The sequence below is a fragment of the Lacerta agilis genome, chromosome 8, assembly GCF_009819535.1.
Source record: "Lacerta agilis isolate rLacAgi1 chromosome 8, rLacAgi1.pri, whole genome shotgun sequence".
In the NCBI taxonomy this organism is placed as follows: Eukaryota; Metazoa; Chordata; class Lepidosauria; order Squamata; family Lacertidae; genus Lacerta; species Lacerta agilis.
This window is the reverse complement of record NC_046319.1, coordinates 8,859,399-8,878,813: the sequence shown is the minus strand read 5'-3', so window position 1 is coordinate 8,878,813 and position 19,415 is coordinate 8,859,399. Positions and strand designations below refer to the sequence as shown.

The 19,415-nt window shown below is 53.6% G+C and overlaps 2 protein-coding genes across 3 annotated transcripts in view; both read left to right on the top strand.

Annotated features, from left to right (window-relative positions):
• Positions 1 to 10,072, top strand: part of PLEKHM2 (pleckstrin homology and RUN domain containing M2) — a 30,630-nt gene extending 20,558 nt beyond the window's left edge. For both annotated transcript variants that reach the window (XM_033159347.1, XM_033159346.1), the window contains 11 exons: positions 24 to 93; positions 473 to 563; positions 2,370 to 2,434; positions 4,084 to 4,172; positions 4,960 to 5,092; positions 5,895 to 6,085; positions 6,383 to 6,448; positions 6,544 to 6,703; positions 7,123 to 7,302; positions 8,264 to 8,380; positions 8,848 to 10,072. In XM_033159347.1, coding sequence (XP_033015238.1) covers positions 24 to 93; positions 473 to 563; positions 2,370 to 2,434; positions 4,084 to 4,172; positions 4,960 to 5,092; positions 5,895 to 6,085; positions 6,383 to 6,448; positions 6,544 to 6,703; positions 7,123 to 7,302; positions 8,264 to 8,380; positions 8,848 to 8,985 — 1,300 coding nt within the window. In that variant the 3' untranslated portion in view covers positions 8,986 to 10,072. The remainder of the gene's footprint in view (positions 1 to 23; positions 94 to 472; positions 564 to 2,369; positions 2,435 to 4,083; positions 4,173 to 4,959; positions 5,093 to 5,894; positions 6,086 to 6,382; positions 6,449 to 6,543; positions 6,704 to 7,122; positions 7,303 to 8,263; positions 8,381 to 8,847) is intronic.
• A 3,439-nt stretch (positions 10,073 to 13,511) lies between these two features.
• Positions 13,512 to 19,415, top strand: part of SLC25A34 (solute carrier family 25 member 34) — an 11,196-nt gene continuing 5,292 nt past the window's right edge. Inside the window, exons 1-2 of the mRNA XM_033159345.1 lie at positions 13,512 to 14,256; positions 16,465 to 16,530. Of these exons, the coding sequence (XP_033015236.1) occupies positions 13,798 to 14,256; positions 16,465 to 16,530 (525 nt within the window). The 5' untranslated portion in view covers positions 13,512 to 13,797. The remainder of the gene's footprint in view (positions 14,257 to 16,464; positions 16,531 to 19,415) is intronic.

The following is a 19,415-nucleotide window of genomic DNA, read 5'->3' as shown; positions in this document are numbered from 1 at the left end:
CCTCTCTCTCTCTCTCTGCACAGGGTAGACAACAACCACTTGTTGCTTCTGATGATCCATGTCTTCCGGGAGAACGAGGAGCAGCTGTTCCGGGTAGGTCTGTGGGGTGTTGCCGCCTTCTCTTCCTTTCCCCCACTCCTCCACTCCACTTGGGATGTTGGCCTCTCCACTTACTCAGTTCCTCCTGCCCTTAAGAGGCAAAGTGAAGTGTGTGTGTGTGTGTGTGTGTGTGTGTGTGTAGGGCTTGATGCCAGCCAGCTCAAAGTCTGCTTTGGAGGGGAAGAACTCTTTTCCATCCTAGAGTCACCAGCAGATCAGGGACAGGGAGGATCTCCAACTCACCTTGCAGCAAAAGAGCAGTGTTCCATGGGCAGTGTTGCCCCAGTGGCAAAGTTGTGGCCAGCGGGTGCGTTTTGCAGAGCCCCAGTGGCAAAGCCTTAACGGGGGACCTCTCTCTTTCCCCCCCGTGCAGATGATCCGCATGAGCTCTGGGCACATGGAGGGCAACCTCCAACTCGTCTATGTGCTGCTGACCGACTGCTACATCTACCTCCTCCGCAAAGGTATCCTGCCAGTCTGGCCCAGTCTCTTCCTCTGGGCACAGGCCCCGATCCTGGCTTTGCACTTGCAAAGGAACCACTTAGTGATGTTTCAGGGGTGATTATTTGGCAAATGGAACTGCAGGTGGTGAATTGAAAAAAGCATATTTACCAGGGCTGCTTAACACATTCCTTCTGCTCCCTTTGTGGTCACTGGAGTCACAAAAAGTATTTGTCTCACGTAATATACCCGACATACACCTGTCTTTATCCCTCTTCCTGCCCCCAGTAACTTGGCGCTCCCCGTCTTACTTACTTTTGGGCCACAGGCAACTTCCAAAGGCAGGGTTTTGGTGGCATACATACATAACAGGCATCATCAAATATATCAGGGGGCTGTTGCATGGAAGAGGGAACAAGCTTGTGTCTCCTGTTCTGGAGGGTAGCACTCGAACCCATGGCTTCAAGTTACAAGAAAGGAGAATCCGACTAAACATCAGGAAGAACTTGCTGACAGTAAGAACTGTTAGACAGTGGAACGGTCTCCCTCGGGAGGTAGTGGACTCTCCTCCCATGGAGGTTTTTAAGCAGAGGTCGGATGGCCATCTGTCACGGTTGCTTTAGTTGAGATTCTCACATTGCAGGGGGTTGGACTGGATGACACATGAGGTCCCTTCCAGCTCTACAGTTCTATGATAATTTTATTTGTATGCTGCCTTTCTACAGTTCAAACCATGCTCAAGGTGGCCTGCAACATTAAAACAATACATAGCTAACGGTAAAGGTTAAAGGTACCACTGACTGTTAGGTCCAGTCGCAGACGACTCTGGGGTTGCGGCGCTCATCTCACTCTATAGGCCGAGGGAGCCGGCGTTTGTCCACAGACAGTTTTTCCGGGTCATGTGGTCAGCATGACTAAGCCGCTTCTGGCGAACCAGAACAGCGCACGGAAACACTGTTTACCTTCCCAGAGCGGTCCCTATTTATCTACTTGCACTTTGACGTGCTTTCGAACTGCTAGGTGGGCAAGAGCTGGGACCGAACAACGGGAGCTCACCCCACTGCGGGGATTTGAACTGCCGACCTTCCGATCGGCAAGCCCTAGGCTCTGTGGTTTAGACAGCTACAACATGACACAAGTAGTCATGAACAACAAATAAAACATTTAAAAAATATACAACCCAGCTGAACAGCTTCCACATAAAACACAACAAGATCTATAATAAAAATGCAAAAAAGCCAAAACCAAACCCAACAGCAACAACCCTCCCCTCCCCCCATCACCCCAGCCCAAGAACCTGGCATGGAGGCATCCCAATTTAAATTTGCCCCGAAGGCGGTTTAGTGGGTGGGCTTTGCTGATGCTCAGTGTTGCCTGCGCTGACTGGCAGCAGTGCCTCTCCATGGTTGCAGGCAGTGGGGGAGGCATTCCCAGCCCTACCTGGAGAAACTGTGAGGGATTGGACCGCAAAGCGGATGCTCTGCCACTGAGCCACAGCCCTTCCTCATCTCAGTGGGGAAGGCCATGTTGCGCAGCATTGCCTTGTTCATTTCAAAGCCTGCCTCCCTGTTTGCTGTGACTGCCCCGGTGCCTGTCCAGGGAGAGAGGCTTCCAGACCAGCTCCCTGCTTTCTGTTGTAGTTGCTTTGCTTTTTTTGAAGTGAAGATGGGAGCAATATCACCTGGGGCCTGGTCACTGAGCTGCAAGAGGCCATGCCAGGTGATCCAGAGACCCTCGTGGATGGGCTGCCACTTTCCCAAACCATGTGACTGACTTGGCGCTCTCTCTGTGTCTCTCTCTTCCCTGCTCCCTCACCCTTTTTGGCTCAGGAGCCGCTGAGAAGCCCTACATGGTGGAAGAAGCAGTTTCCTACAATGAGCTGGACTACATCTCAGTGAGTTGGGAAAGGGGGACCGAGGCAGGGGGACAGTGTTCGCGCCTCTTGGGGCAGAAGCTGGATCCAGCCATGGTACACATGGGAGGAGAGGGCCTTCTTGTTTTCAGTGCTCTGAATTCCAGGGCAAGAGTGCTGTTCCCAAAGAGATGTGGGGCTTTTACCGGTGCTGTTTCAAAGGCACAGAACCTGCCAGGGTGAGCTGCTGGCTTCCGCCTGGAGGGGACACACACACCATTGTGTGAATGCAGCAGGGGCAGATGGACCTGTTGAAGCTGCTTGGCAGCCAAGGAGATTGCAGAGTTGTGGCCACAGAGGGCATCATGCCAGGCTCTGCAGCAGCAAGCCCCCCCCCTCCAGTGCCCACCTTTGAGCAGCCCACTTTTAAAAATAATCATGATTTTCAATTTTATACATTTTATACATTTCGATAATTTTACAATCATTTTAACATTTTGAAACTCGACTTCCTTCCCGCTCTTTCTGTGGTTCTTTAATTTTTTCCCCCCTGCATATTCCAAATTAACTTTTTTTAATAATATTTTTTATAAGTCTTCAATTACAACCCAATAATAGCCTCATTATAACAGTGCCAATTTATAATAGTTACTGATGCCAATCATTCAAATACCAAATTATATAATTTAGGTGGTCCCCCCGTGTGCTAGAATTGATGGTTTTATTATTTTTCTTTATATCTGCATGTAAGGTCCTCGGTTAGTTGGTCATGCGTAACCAGGCATACTATGTACAGTGCAGAGTTAACAAATTCATGTCTGTATCAAACGTCAGTAGAATCCAGGAATGGCCCCTTCCGGTTCTGACCCCAAGAAAAGAGTTTCGGTATACGAAAACCCCACCTCCCACCTTTTCGTTTCACCCCTCGACGCCTTTGGGGCGACGGAAATTGCGTGCCTCCTTCATCGCCCCTTGGGCTAGGGGAGTGCAGGGTCTCTCCAGCATCCTCAGAGCCTCGACCCTCCACCCCCTGAAACCCATGCCCCTCCCTGCTGGAAGCCTCACTGCTCCCTCCGCTGCCAGAGGAGGTGCTGCTGGTCAGGTGGGGCCGGGGCTCTCTGTAGCATCCTGAGAGCCCTTCCACCACCTTGTGCTGCGCCAGGGACAGTTCCCTGACACTGCATTCCAAAATCTTATTAATTTCAGTTACATTCCTGTCACGATAATAACCCCATATACAACAACTGCAATATTAATTTCTATTCGTGTTGACACATTAAATGGTTTGTGAAACTGCAAGTGAGGCACCCAAACTATGTCCTTGTTCTTCCTGTGTGTGACAATTATTCCATCCATGATGTTTCTTCCTGTCCTTGTAAAATGTTATATCTATCTTTCCCGGTTTTTGCTGTTCTCCTTCATGCCTTGGGCAGAGCTAATATCCCATTGTTGCTTCAGAAATGCATATTCCAAATTAACTTAATCATTTATTCATCTACATTAAATGCATACTCTTATAAAACTGGAGCATATTACAGTAGTCCTGCCAATGTTCTTACCTGTTTACAGTTTGTTTGTAAATATTCATTTGGGCAGCCCACCTTTGAGCAGCTTCTCAGCTCCAAGGCTGAGGGGCTCTCCTTTGGCCTGGGGCTCCTGCCCTGACCTGGGGTGCCTTCCTTCTGCCGCAGGTGGGCCTGGACCAGCAGACGGTGACCTTGGTCTGCACCAACCGCAGGAAGCAGTTCCTTCTGGACACGGCCGATGTCACCCTGACGGAGTGAGTAAAGCGCCTGCCAGGCATGCCTGCTCCCTTCCTGGCACCTTTCTGAGGCAGCTGCCTGCTTTGTGGCCTCGGGTGCTCTTGCCCTGCACAAGGCAGAGCAAGAGCAGTGTGCCAGCTCGGGGTGCAGAAAGGGGCAGACCCCACATTTTAAGGGCTCCTCCCTTACCAGTTTGCTTCCGGGATGGCCTTCAGAAGAGTTTGCTGACTGCAGTAAGGCTGTATTTTAATAGCATCTAAATGCTATTAAGGGGGGACGGGGAGGATTTCAGTACGTTTCTGAGCACAATTCAAAGTGGTGGTACTGACCTTTAAAGCCCTAAACGGCCTCGGCCCTGTGTACCTGAAGGAGCGCCTCCACCTCCATCGTTCAGCCCAGACACTGAGGACCTCCTGGCAGTTCCCTCACTGCGAGAAGTGAAGTTACAGGGAACTAGGCAGAGAGCCTTCTCAGTGGCGGCGCCTGCCCCGTGGAACACCCTCCCTTCAGATGTCAAGGAAATAAACAACTATCTGACTTACAGAAGACATCTGAAGGCAACCCTGTGTAGGGAAGTTTTTAATGTTGTTTTCCTGTGCTTAATGTTTTAATTGTTGGAAGCTGCCCAGAGTGGCTGGGGCAAACCCACTAAGATGGGCTGCATATAAATTATTATTATTATTATTATTATTATTATTGGATCAGCTTTGGTTTTCTGGCCTGATCCCCCATTTCTGGGAATGAATCCTCACCCCCTGACTCCTGCTTTTGCCCTCTGTATTCCCCCCTCCCTCCCTCCACCAGGTTTTTCCTGGTGTGCCTCAAGTCAGCCATGATCAAAGGTTGCCGAGAGCCGCCCTATCCCAGCATCCTGACGGACGCCACCATGGAGAAGCTGGCGCTGGCCAAGTTTGTGGCTCAGGAATCCAAGCGGGAGGTGAGGAGGGCACTCTGGGCGATTTTCCAGCCAACTGCGGGCATTTTAACTGCAAGTCTCCCTGACCTGTTTTCAGCAAGGGGAGAATATGACCAGTGTCTGCATGTTGCACAATGATCGGATGGTCCTCAGGGTCAGAAGAAGAGCGGCAGGCCTGCTCCACTTTTGCACTGAGGCTGAGAGAATTCCATATGCAATAAGGCAGTGGGGGGGGAGGGGCTGCTTTACTCAAACCACACCCACCTGTCAGTCAGCTGACATCACCAGGTGACATCAGCTGGTTGGCAGGTCCGTCCTGTTGGGTTCTGCTTCACCAGGGAGTTCCCCATGAGGAGTGTTCCCCCTTCAGAGAACAGGAGCCAATCCTCCACTCATCAGCTGGTGAACAGAGAGCTCAGTCCCTCTGTCTGCTGCTTTGCCAGCCTGTTTCCTGCGAGGAACACCCTGGTGGGCAGGGGTCGCATGACATCATAATGATGTTGGCAGGTGGGTGGCCCGCGAGGTTGGGGGTGTTGAATGGGCCAAAAAGGTTCCCTTCCTCAGCTGTGAGGGAAGAAGACGGAGACTGTCTTGGTCTCTGCCAGTTTTCCCACCTGAATAGTTAGCTGCTGCTGTCCTGCATCCCCACAAACAGGATTGGTTCAGGGGTCCCCCTGGCATTTCAGACCCTCTTCCCTCCCACCGAGGGGCCTTTGAGGCACCTGCCCTGGAGGGACTTCAACACAAGCTCCTTCCTCCTCTCCATCCCCAGTGCTATGAAGCTATTAACCCCACTTGTGGGTTGGGGCGGGGTCTCCTTCAGATCTCTGATGTGGTGGTCCGCTTCTACGGCCTGATCCACTGGGAAGACCCCATGGACGAGACACTGGGGCCAGCCCCCGCAGACTACATGGTAGCCGAGCATCCCATCACAAAGGAAGGTGTCCTGAGCTACAAGGCAGGCACCAACTACCTGGGCAAGGAGAACTGGAAGACCTGCTATGTGGTACTCAGGTGAGAGAGGGGGGGGGATTCCAGAGTGAGAGAGGATGTGAACACAAAAGGGTCAGAGCAAGCGCCATGGGCTTGCTTCTCTTCCTGTTGTGCCTACAATGTGCATCCCCCTTTGCCTTCCTAATGACCCCCCCGCCCCCGCCATACATTGTGCCCTGCGACACCAGGCAGCACTGCTGATGCAGCAGCTGCCATGGGTGACCACCCTTTGCCGGAGCGATGGAGCTCCCCACCCTGAGTCCTGAACACAGGACAGGATAGCATGACGAAATCGGCTCTTGCATTTTCCCTGCACAGCAACGGCATCTTGTACCAATACCCGGACCGTGCGGACGTCACCCTTCTTCTCTCCGTGACCATGGGGTGAGTTTGCCCCGCGGGGCAGGAGCCTTCCAGATCCCTCCTCCCCACCCACACCCACCCCACTCATTCGCAACCCTCTCTGCCCCCCCTTGCAGCGGGGAGCAGTGTGGAGGGTGCCGGAGGTCAAACGGGACGGACCGCCCCCACTCCTTCCAGGTGATCCTGACTGACCGGCCCTCCCTAGAGCTGAGCGCTGAGAGCGAGGAGGAGATGGCTGACTGGATGCAGTACCTGTGCCAGGCGGTCTCCAAAGGGGTGAGAAAGAGCTCTGCTTCCAGATGAGACCAGTACAACTCACAGGGGGTGCCACTTATGAGGGGTCCTAGGCAGCCTGGGCTTCTGTGGCCCCACAAAACCGCTTTTGGCCCTCATCAGTAAAGGGGGAGACCTGCTGAAATGAATGACCGCAAGTTAGCCATGTCCATTAACTTCAGTGGGTCTACTCCTGAGTAGAACTGGAGAACCAACACACTCCTTACGCCAGAGCTTTCCAAACACTGTTGGTTTGTCAACTGCAGTGTGTAGGTGTGTTTCGCAAACTCTCCCCAGGCTGCAAAGGGGTTAGTTTAACCTCTGGTTTGCTAATAAAACTGATTTACTATTTTGCGAACGGATGCATGTCTAAAAAGTGTGTCACCAACATGAAAAGTTTGAGAATCTCTGCCTTCTTCCAGGTCGTTCCCCAGGGTGTGGTTCCTGCCCCATGCGTCCCTTGCTGCCTGGTGTTGACAGATCAGAAACTCTTCACCTGCCACGAGGACTGCCAGACCAGCTTCTTTCGCTCGCTGGCCACGGCTGAGTTGGCAGACGTGGTCTCTGTCTCCACAGAGGCTGGCCGGGAATACTGTATCTTGGTGAGTATATGGGCGACCTAGGGGCATGTGCCGCATGGGTGTGTCCAGCCAGCAATGGCTACAGACACCTTATACCAGATCATACCATCGGTCCACCTAGCTCAGTATTGTCAACACTGACTGGCAGCAGTAGCTGTCCAGGATCTTGGGCACGGGACATTCGCAGGCCTACCTGGAGGTGCTGCCAAGGACTGAATGTGCAACCTTCTGCATCCAAATCTGAGCTATGACCCTTCTCCTAAAGAGTGAGTAAAGTAAGTTCTGAATAATGGTTGGCATCCATCTGTCTTGGAAGTCACCTTCGGGAGTGAAGTCAAACGGCTGGAGAGACCAATGTGGGGAGACCTGTTTTATTGCAGGTGGGGCAAATTTTGCTGCTGCAGGTGCACCATGGCATTTCTTCTCTCTGTGCTCCTGCCAGCGGTCATTCCTTCTCTGGCCGCTGATGAAGCCAACCTTCGTGCTTCGTTTGCAGACACCTTCCTAACGCAGAGTTGGTCTGCCGGTGGGCCCGAAGGCAGCTCCGCATAGCGTACTTGGGGATCCTGCCATATTTCATTTTGTGTACCACGACCAAGCCAGCATAGTTCTGAATAAAGGGCCGATTTAAACAAGAAAATAGGAAGCTGCCTCATACAAAGTCCAGCCCGTAGTCCTGTCAATTACTGATCAACATATCCAGAGGCTAAGAATCACAGAGTTGGAAGGGACCCTGAGGGTCATCTAATCCAGCCCCTTGCGATGCAGGAACATGCAGCTGTCCATTACGGGCAGCCTTGCAGTTACCAGCACCGTGCTCTAGCTAACAGCTATCTGACCCTTTAGCGTTTTCAGACAGGAAGCCTGTTCCCAGCCCTGCTTGGAGATGTTGACATTGGGGGTTGAACCCGGGTCCTTCTGCATACCAAGCAGGTGCCCTTCCCCTCAACTGATGTGTGTCTCACCCTCTCTCCCCTCCTAGGAATTTGCCCAGGACCGCAAGCAGTACCTGCCCCCCTGGGTGCTCTATTTTAGCTGCATAGCAGAACTGGAGAGGTTCCTCCTGGCGTTGGACACTGTGTGGAAAAGCACATACCAGGTAAGCTGGCCTGGCTCTTGGTGGGCTTCTCTCCTCCCAGTCCTCTGAAAGGCAGCCAGGCTTTGCCTGCTCTCCACTGAGAGCCGGGAGGCCAGGGTTCGAATCCCCCACTCGGCCAGGAGGCTCCCTGGGCAACTTTTGGGGCTGGTCGCTGCATCTCAGCCTAACCTACCTTGGGGATTAATTCAGGAGCAGGGAAAACTATGTATGTCAGCTTGATCTTTGAGGGGGAAAAGTGGGATAGAAATACAATACAGGTACATCAATACCATTTGAGTCTCTTACCTGTGATGAAGAAACAGCTACTGTCGCATCCTCTGGACCAGGTGGGCTCTGGGGCTTGGCTGCTGGGGGTTTAACCAGGCAGGATCCACCCTTCAGCCTCCCCCAACTCCCTGTTTTTGGTCTTAGCAAGCCAAGTGGACGTCCACAAACCTTCCTCTCCTGCCCTTGTTTTGTCCTGACAGGTGGACCTCCTGCACAAGCCGATTGAGGACGCCTCCATCCGGAAGAAGTGCGAGGACGCCGTGAGCTTGATCCACAGCGCCTGGCAGCGAAGCGACAGCCTTTGTCGCGGGAGGGCTTCCCGGGACCCCTGGTGTTAGCCTCCCGGCCGGCAGGAAATAACACAACTCTGCGGCAGCGTGGGCATTGGCCTTCTTCACGAGCCAGAGGCTGCTTGAGGTGGAGCTGGGCTTCCCTGTGGCCACCGGGCTGCCAGCAGAACCCAGTTTGGAGACAAAAGGGGGCCCGTGTGCGTGACTGAGTGAGTGAGTGTGCACGTGTAATAATAGGCCGTCGAAGCACTGCAATCCTCGAGCAACTTCCACCGGGCCCACCTTGCTGCATCTCGCCTTCTCCTGCTACATCTCAGCTGGAGGTTACGGTACAAGGGCTGCTGGCAGCGGTGAACAGGACTGGCATGCTGGCGCTACGCTGGCAGCCCTCCCAGGGGCCTGGTGGCGAGGCCTCGTCTTCGAAGAATACTAATCTCTTATTAACGGGGATGGGGTAGAGGGGCACGACCCGGGCCGGGAGGTCTGGAGCTGTTAGGATGAGGCAAGGTTGGGACGTGGCGGACACCCTGCATGCATTTCTCTTGTCAAAACGAAGCAAAAACCCGCCGGTCTTTTTCCACTTTCACCCCACCCTTGAGGTACAGATAAATCTTCGCCTGCTGCTGCTCTGCCATCTGTCCTCCGTCCGTCCCCCCCAGATGTTCTCGTTCTGTGAAGGGATCTCTGCCTGTCTCCAGCCCCTCTGCCCCAGTCTCGGCAGGCTACCGGGCAAAGCTGGCGCAGCGGATCGGGCCTTCACCATCTCTTCAAGGAAGCTGAGAAAGAGCAGCCAAGGGTGGGAGTGGCAGCGCCAGCAGCTTCCTCTGCTAGGCCAGCAGGTGGCGCTCTGTCTCCAGGTTTCCCTGGTTGGAGTGGCGTTTCCCAGGAAAGGGCCTGTTGTCAGGAGTGGGCTATGACCTGGTGCAGTGAGATCCTCCTCCTCCCCTCTCCTCCTTGCCCCCTGTAACCAGAGAAGCTTCCTTTCTGGGGGGGGGGGTGGTCTACCCTGGCAGCTGCTGGTCTGTGCAGATCCTGCCTCTTCACATTCCTGTTGTATTGCAGGAGGGGAGTCCCTCTGTGCCTGCCTCCCTCCTGGCTGGCTTTAGGGCAGTGGTAATGCTGCTGGGGGGGTGGGGGTGGGCTGGAAGGGAGCTGGGTGGGTGGTGCTGATCTGTTTATGCCGAGAGCAAATCTATAGGAAGCGGGGGCCGCATTGGTTATCCCAGCCATGATAGGCAGGGTTTGGGTTTTATTTGCCTGAGGAGGGTGGTGTTGTGTTTTTTTTAAGCTGTTGGTATTTTAATTTTTCTTGTAACAGAGAAGAGACTTGCTAATGTATTATATGCGTTCATGCAGGGGTCTCCCCCCCCCCCGAGGTGACCTGTATGGCAGAATGTATCTGCACATACATCTCCCCTCCTACCCTGTAATAAACGCTCCTTGGTTAATGCTGAGTCTGCCTGCTTGCCTGGGACATCAGGGGGTGACCCTCCGTGGCCCGAAGGTTCCCTGTAGTGTTTCCCAAACCTGGGTCTCCAGCTGTTTTCTGACTACAATTCCCATAATCCTTGACCTTGCTAGCTAGGGATGGTAGGAGTTGTAGGGTGGTTTTATTTGCCAGGGCGGCGGGAGGACCAGCTTGCTCTTCTCTGGCTGTTTGTTCTCCAAAGGGATTTGACAAATTATTATCTCAGTTTAATCGTGGCTTCTGTTCTCTCGTCTCCTTCCTCTATTGGTTACCTGTTTGTGCTTTAAGGTGAGGAGCGGAGCCTTGGGTGTCGTTTGGTAAAAAGGCCTCAGCCTGGGAAAGGACTCTGCCTGGGGGAGCCAAGGATGAGCTACTTTGCAAAAGGCCTTTGCGGAGCATCTGTAAAGCCCAGGTTCAATCCCAGTCTTCCGGCAGGGTTGGGAGAGACTTTGGATAGTTGCTGCCAGTCAGTGTATACAATACAGAGCTTGATGGGCCCAGTGGTCTGAATGAGTGTAAGGCAGATTCCTATGCCAGGGAGGAGGCTGAGGCCAAGGCAATCCAGTCCATTGCCATGGGGGGGGAGGCTTTTCTAACCTTTGCAGTCCTGGCAGGAAGTGCCAACTTGTAGAGACCCCAAAGTGGAAACAGACCTCATGTGCCTTTTGCACAGTAAGGCCTCAGGGCCTCACCCAAGAGCAGGAGAAGTTGGTGCCCCCAAATGGGTGCAAGAGGCTCCACAACCAGGGCAAAGGGCAGCCAAGGGTCCCTTTGCCCCTCCTGTGCCCTAGTTCCCAACCCGCCTCCTCCTTGGCACCCTTCCATGTTGCTGTCCTCTCACTGCATCTTACGCAAGCATCAGTACTGCCACTCTCTCCCGAGATGTGCTATTTCGAGCTGTTGACAAGAAGACGCCTCCAGACCGAGCCAGCTGCTCTTTTTTGGGGACGGGTTGCTGCCTGTCCTCCTTGGACACGTGCACAAGACGTGCCCCTGCTCTGCTTCTGTGGAAGAGCCAAGCATGCCCAGCAGCAGAGGCACTATGTGCCCGGGGCCTGTTCAGGCCAGATTATTGGTGCATCGTTTGCTGAAATTCACACCCAGTGTTGGGAACTGCCACTGCCACTGCAATGCCATCCTTAGCCATCCTCTGCAGCTAGAGGCCATAAATACCTCTCAATCCCAGTGGCCGAGAGTCGCAGGAGTGTGATGTTGGCTCTCGGTCTTCCTTTGGGGCTTCCCAGTGGGGCACCAGGTTGACCATTGAGAGGACAGAAGGCTGGACTTGGTACGCCCACCCCACTTTGGCCTGATCTACCTGCTTCTAGGCAGGGGCGAAGGAAGGCTCTCCGGCACCTGGTGCTGGGTGTCGAGGGGCAGGGCAAACTGCCCACAGGGGTGGGGCAAACCACCCGGCAGTGCATGCACAGTGCCACTACATGCGGCGCATGTGTGTACTCTGCTATGTATGGCGCATGCGCAACAGCGCTACTTAAGGACGATGGTGGGATCCTCCACTCGCGGCTGCAGCGGGGCAGAGCAAACTCCCGGTGGCGCATGCACAGCATTGCTGCGTGTGACGCATGTGTGTGCGCTGCTACGTATAGCAAATGCGTGGCTGTGTGTGCACCATACGGACGGGGGAAGGATCCTTCGCTTGTGGCTGCAGCGGTCATGGCGGAATCCTCCACACGTGGCTGCGGTGGTGCAATGGTGGTGGCTCGTGCCACCGCACCTGGGGTGGACCACCCCCTTTGCCACTGCTTCCACGCTTTCTTCAGGTTCTTATCTATTTTGGTCTTAACTGGGCCTGTTCCTCTGCCTTTCCAGACTTGATAGGTCAGTTGGTTAGAGCGTGGTGCTGAAAATGCCATGGTTGCAGGTTCGAACCCCTTAAGGGACAGATGCAGAGTCTGCAGGGGATTGGACTAGATGATCCTCAGGGTCCCTTCCAGCTCTATATTCCCAGATTTAGATTCATTGTGTTATAGAAAAAATATTAGGGGGTTTGGGTTTTGCTGCCAAACTCCCCAAGTGACTGCATCCCCTAAGTCCATGATCGGTCAGAGATTAATGGATGGAGGTAAGATCAATAGAAAGCAAGGGGGATCTTCATTTTTCTGTTGCAATAGAGTGTCCCCCCCCCCTGCAAGGAGGTAGGAGAGACCCAGAACAATGGTGCGCAAGCCCCTATAAAGACTTTAGAAATTGCCCAAGACCACCCCCCAAAACATCATACATCCATCACAGAAGGAGGCGGTCTACAGCAGAAATTTGAGAGTATTACTTCTCTTGTGTCTGCCAGGATACCTGATAATGACTTGGTTGGTTGCATTTTCTGGGTAGCCTGGCCATTCCTTGGAGATGGCAAATACACCAGTTCCTGAATTTCTTACACATTTTGATAGTTTGCTCAGCTTAACTGATACTTGCCAGACACAATTTGCAGGGAGGTGTAAGCCCCTACAGTCCAAAGACAATAGGAAAGCTTTTCCCATTTCCTTCCACCTTGCAGAGAAATATTTGAGGTCAAATTGGGAGAGTCCAAATGGCTTCAGGATTGCTCTTCTGTGCTATTTCAGATACCTGTACATTTATGAACATTAATCCTATATTTGAGACCTTAGAATTCTGATAACAATTGGATGACACGGATTCCTCTCGGATGACTCTGGGTATGTGTACACGATGGGGGGGGGGGAACCCATATGTGTGTGTGTTGCCTGCCTAGCGGACTGGATTGCTCTCCCTGCAAGGAATGCATCCCACTAATCACACTTTTTCAGGAATTCAAGGCTGGCTGCTGGGGTTGTTTTTTTCCCTTCTGGTCTGGAAAGAGATTAATCTTCTCCTCTCTCTCTCTCCCCCCCCCCCCCCGCCTTCCACTTGCAGAGCACTGTGTTCCTGCAAGCTCAGGAGCAAAATGATCTCCAGTAAACAAAAGAGGGAGGCAGGCAGAACAGTTTCTGTGTGTGTTTGTGTGAACTTTCCCCTACATTCCCCTGCATTCTGCCTGCTTCCCTCCCTTGCCCAACCCCTCCCCTGGCATACTGTAGAGAGGAAGGCACCACTCAGCCATCCCTCCCAGAGGCAGAGAGTCAGCTGAGGGAGGGGGCTGGCCAGCAATATAAGCCCAAAGGTGTCACTCAAGTGGCACAAACAGCCCTGCATGGCACAGAGCAAGCTGGAGAGCAGGTTAGGAGGAGAGGAGCCGGCCTCTGTGCAGGTGTCCTAGTTGCCAGAGCTTAGGGGCTGATCTCCCCAGGAAAGGGGGAGTTGGTGGCGGCATTGGCACTGGCCAAGCAGGCTCCTGGCGGGGCCCACCTGTAGTCCCACCAAGCTTCCCTGGAGGCGGAGCTCAGCTAGCTGAGTTTCAGAGGAGACCACCCTGCATGTCCTGCCAGGTCGTCCCCGTCGACAGCTGGGCCAGCGGGAGCCACGCCATGGAGCCCCCCCGCACCCATGCGGCAGCCATGCTCTCCATCTCTCCTCCTGTGGATTTCGTCCTGGGGGCCACGGCCTGCTGCATGGCCTGCGTCTTCACCAACCCGCTGGAGGTGGTGAAGACCCGCCTGCAGCTGCAAGGGGAGCTCCGTTCGCGGGGGACCTACCCCCGCCATTATCGGGGGGTCCTGCATGCCATGGTGGCTGTCAGCCGGGCTGATGGGCTCCGGGGGCTCCAGAAAGGCCTGACGGCCGGGCTGCTCTACCAGGGACTGATGAACGGCGTGCGCTTCTACTTCTACTCCCACGCCGAAGACATCGGCTTGACGCAGCAGCCGGGCGGGACCATTGTTGCAGGGGCCGTGGCCGGGGCGCTGGGGGCCTTCGTGGGCAGCCCGGCCTATCTGGTGAGTCTCCTCGCGATGCTCTGCCTGGCAAGCTGAGCTGGCTCCAGGGCAGTGGGCAGCCTTGTGTCTCTGTGACCCCTGCTTTGTAGCAAATAGAAGTATTATATTTTGTCATTTGAACCTTGCACAAAGGCCAGTTTTCATTATCCCCATTTTGCAGAGCTAGCACTGAGGCAGGCAGAAACCTGGCCCAAGCCCCACAAATCTGCCATAATTCTGTTGTGAACCCTTGTCCTGTTTTGCCCGTGCACCAGGCGGCTCCCTTTCACATGGCTTCTTCCCATTTTACAGAGCAGGAAGCTGAGGCAGTTGGCCTCTGGACATGAACTGAGCTTGTGTCAGAAATGGGATTTTTTCAGCCCAGGTCTGCCACACCCAAGGCATTCCTGTTGCGCCTCCTTTGCTGTGTCTCTCAAATATCCGCCGGTGGTCTGTAGAACAGCTCATTGAGAGCCAGAGTGCTGTAGTGGTTACTGCTGGACTAGGACCAGGAAGAGCCGAGTTCAAATCCCCAGTATGAAAGAGGCAACACGTAGACCGATGAATAATGGGCACAATTACATCTTTATAATTTGCAGCGAAGTAATAATAGCTGTACAATCTGAGTAAATGAATACATCCGATGAGACAGCGTTCCGGATAAATACACTGTTTCGACGTGGTCTTCTTCAGTATATATCCCCAAACAGACATGAAGCTCACTAGATGATCCCTGAAAGTATAGTCTTGAGCCAGTCTCAGTCTCACCCACCTCACAGGGTAGATGTGAGAATAAAATGAGGGAGGGAACCACATAAGCCGCTGCTGTGAGCTCCTTGGAGGAATGGCAGTACAGAAATGAAAGAACCCTGGAGGGCTGAGCAGTTTCTTCCACAAACAGCTACCAGCAACCCTGGAAAATGGCTGCTGGTTGCTTGGGTCTGTCTACCTGTCCAACCGTCCGTCGTAGAGCTTTAGGGCAGACCAGCCCTGTTTGGGGTTGCAAGAGTTGCTCTGCAGCATTCTGAGAAGCCGTTCCTGTTTCGTAAAGCTACCAAGAGTCTTGTCCCAAGGAAGGCAGGCTGCAAAATGTGTTTGGGCAACATAGGACCAAGCTTCCCAGGGGATGGCTGAACTTCTTGCCCAGGAGTGAGACCAAGCGCACAGACTTTGGGCAATCTTGCTCATTTGTGCCTGGGACACAGAATCCCTGTTTGCTAGGGTTTTGTTTTGTTTTTTAAGTGCATGTGAAATGCACGGCCTATCAGTCTTGTGCTGGCCGCCCTGGATCAAGCTTGTCTCTAGCGTGTTTTGGGCTACAATGCCCATCGGCCTGATGTCGGAGGAGCCCCCTTGGCAGCCCAGGTGAGCGTCTTTCTCCACCCACCAACCTGTGGTCTGAACAAGGATCCCAAGTAGCTCAGAGGATGCTGAGGTCCGGCACAGAATGAATGGAAAGTTGTGTGCTTTTAAAACAAACGGCACAGAGTGAGCACCAATGAGGAAAAGATGGGGAGGGGGTGCCTATTTTTTCTGAAGACCTGGTGGTTAAGACATGCTTAGAGAGCTGGGGGCATAGAGGAAGGGTGGCTATTTTGCTATCTGTGTTACAGCCTAACACACCCTTCAGAGGAGCTCAGGACTTCTGAAGACGAGGGCAAGACCTGGCAGGCATAGGACCCACCCCAATAAAATATTTGAAGGGGCTTCTCCCCCCCCAAAAAAAATGATAGGTGTTGCCATTCAAACGGTGTCTGTGTGTGTGTGCTGCATCTTGTGATTATGTGGGATGGGACTTAGCTGGGCCCCCTCCCCAACATTTTATGCAAGTTGGCACACCTGCTGGCAGGACCCCGCTAAATTCTAGCAAAGTCTCCAATATCCACACTGCACGGTTCAGGGAGAACACACCCACATGCACACCCACTGGCATGAGGATCCACCTCCCTGAGGGTGAGGCAGACTGTAAGCCCTCTGTAATTTGGCTTAGGGGCTGGCCGTTGGAAAGAGGAGCTGCGCCACACCTTCCCAAAAAGTCTGATCATCGGCCAGGTAGAGTTATGTAACTGTCCCCAGGGTGTTGACAGAGCAGAGAAGGTGGAGGCGTTATTGTTGCCTGCAAGGTCGGGCAGAGTCCTCCTCTTCCTGCAAAGGAGTTGGGGGGGGGCAAACTCCTGCCACCCGTCTCTCCTCTCGCTGACCTTTCTCCTCCTCTGCTTGCGACTGCAGGTCAAGACGCATCTCCAGGCCCAGACGTTGGCCGCCGTCGCTGTGGGGCACCAGCACAACCACCAGGTGAGCTGGAGGCCGGGGGGTGGGGTGGCGACAATGAGGCTTTGGGGGGTGAATTTGCAGGGTGTGTGTGTGATGTCTAGTCCGTTGTGTATGCAGGAGGAACACAGAAAACCCGTCTTCTGTCAGGACAGGCCACCTAGCCATCAGCTGCCAATGGGAACCTCCCCTGCCCCCCAGCTGGGACCATTTAAAGGGGAAGGGATTTGTTGCTGCAGAGAAGAGGAGTAAGGATTGGTGGAGACAGACAGCTTGGAAGAAAGCACTGGATGAGCACACCCAAGGCCTTTGGACTGAGGGCTACCATGCTCTGGCAGCATCCTCTGGGCACTTTCTGTATAAATGACACCCAGCCAATCAGCAGCCACCATTACTGCCAGGGCCGGCCCTTCCATTAGGCAGGGTGAGGCAGCTGCCTCAGGCGGCGCTTGTGGGGTGGTCAGCAGCAGCAGCAGCAGTGATGTTGCGTCTCTGTGTGTGTGCCACTGGGCCTCCCCTGCACCCCCTAAGCTGGTTTCCAGTCTCGACTTCTTCCTCAGGCTGCAAAATGGCTTGGAGCAGCTCTCCTTGTTGCTTGCTGTCCCCGGTCCTAGCAGTTGCTGCAGAGGAGGGTTGGTTCATTGACAGAGAGGCCAGAGGTGCCTCTAGAGCAGGGATGGGCAATGCAGTGCCCCTATAGGTGATGGCTTTGGACTCCAACTCCCAGCTGCCAACACGCCCACGAAAGGGCCATAGCTCAGTGACAGAGTTTTTGCTTTGCATGCACAATGTCACAGGTTCGAGACCCAGCGACGTCTCCAACTAGGGCTGGGGGTGACCCCTGTCTTGAAGCTCTGGAGAGCCACTGCTGCCAGTCAGTGTATGAGACAGACCTAGATGGATAAGGGGTGGTATAAGGGATGGCCGGAGTTGAAGTTTAGTGATACTGTCTGGCTTTGCTCACCCCTGTTCCAGCCAACAGGGGCTATTCTTATTCTTCCAGGGGTCTTTTGATATGCCCACCATGCCAATATTTAGTGTGCCATCTTGGACAGTTAGAGGCTGGCTGTGCTTCATATTCTGTTTTGTGCCCCATTAGGTTTAAATTTGGATTATGCCTGGCCTCTGCTGCTGAATTCCCCCACCCCGTTTTGGGGGCAGAACGGGACAGTGGTGGGTGGGTGGCTTTATTACTTTTAAGGCGAATCTCAGCCCTCTCACTTTGCCAGCCTGAGAACCAAGCGAGTGTTTTGCAGCATCCAGGAGTTGCCGAATGGGAGGAGTTGGGGGAGGAAGAGAGAGGGCAGAGGGTGAAGTTGGCTGTTCCTGAGCCCAGGTGACGTCAGCTGTTTGTGCCGCTCTGCACGGATTGCTTTCCAACCACCTCAGCATGTTTGTTTTTGCAAAACACGGACGTCCTCCCTGCACCCTCCCCCTTGGCCTGAGCTCCCTCCGGCTGGCTTCTCTCCCAGCAGGGAGGCGGAAGCAAAGGGCCTGGGGCCTCCAGCTGTGCCACTGCTGTGTGCTGGTCCCAGGCCCAGCAGCCAGGGGGTTTCTGAGGAAGTGACCCCCTTTGCCCTCCCTGGCACAGGGCAAGACCCTCTCTCCCGGAGCCCGCCCATCAGGAGATCCGGAGCTCTGGCCTGGCTAGTATCTACCCATCCATCCCTCACCTGGTTCAACTTGTGTTCAGGTGTTTTATGCAGAGTAAACCCACAGCGTTCAATAACACTGTAAATCAGAGGTATCAAATTCATACCCTCCAACATTTCTCCAGTGAAAATAGCGGCATCCTATTCCATAAACAACAACAACAACAACAACAACAACAACAACAACAACAACAACAACTGGGTTGCCCCAAATTCTGGGTGGCTTCCAATATATATAAAAACATAATAAAACATTAAACATTAAAACAAACTCCCTATACAGGGCTGCCTTCAGATGTCTTCTAAAGGTTGTCTGGTTACTTATCTCCTTGGCTCGGGGGTGGCATAACTCCATAGCCTCCAACATTTCTCTGATGAAATGGTGTTGTTGTTCAGTCGTTCAGTCGTGTCCGACTCTTCGTGACCCTATGGACCACAGCACGCCAGGCACGCCTATCCTTCACTGCCTCTCGCAGTTTGGCCAAACTCATGCTAGTCGCTTCGAGAACACTGTCCAACCATCTCATCCTCTGTCGTCCCCTTCTCCTTGTGCCCTCCATCTTTCCCAACATCAGGGTCTTTTCTAGGGAGTCTTCTCTTCTCATGAGGTGGCCAAAGTACTGGAGCCTCAACTTCAGGATCTGTCCTTCTAGTGAGCACTCAGGGCTGATTTCTTTGAGAATGGATAGGTTTGATCTTCTTGCAGTCCATGGGACTCTCAAGAGTCCCTGATGAAATTAGGGGCGTCCTAAGGGAAAGTGGGACATTCCGGGATCAAATCAGAAACCAGGACGGCTTCTGTAAATCTGAGACTGTCCCTGGAAAATAGGGACATTTGGAGAGTCTGCAGATTCATTAGCCTGTGTGGTGCATCTGCTCTCCCTGGCAAAGGGCATCCTTCCATCATGTGCCCATGAGGTCGTCTTGTCCATGGAGCCGAAGTCAAGTTGTTCATATCGGAAATGAAACTGGACCACCTGCCTCTTGTGTCCTCCGGCATTCCTCAGTCTTGCTGTGGCTTATGTGAATTCCAGGTCCCCCATTAGAGAGGAGGACCACTTCCGGGGCAAGGGGGCAGAGCCAGAGCATGCCATTTCACCGCTTGGGGTGAAATAGGACCATGCCGCCTGCCCTGGGCATTCAGGAGCCCACAGGGGCATCACCTCAGGGTTTTCTGCCGCCCAAGGCAACTGCTTCACCCTGCCTCAAGGATGGACCAGGTCTGGGTAGGGGGATTACCAGCCAGGGATGGCTTCG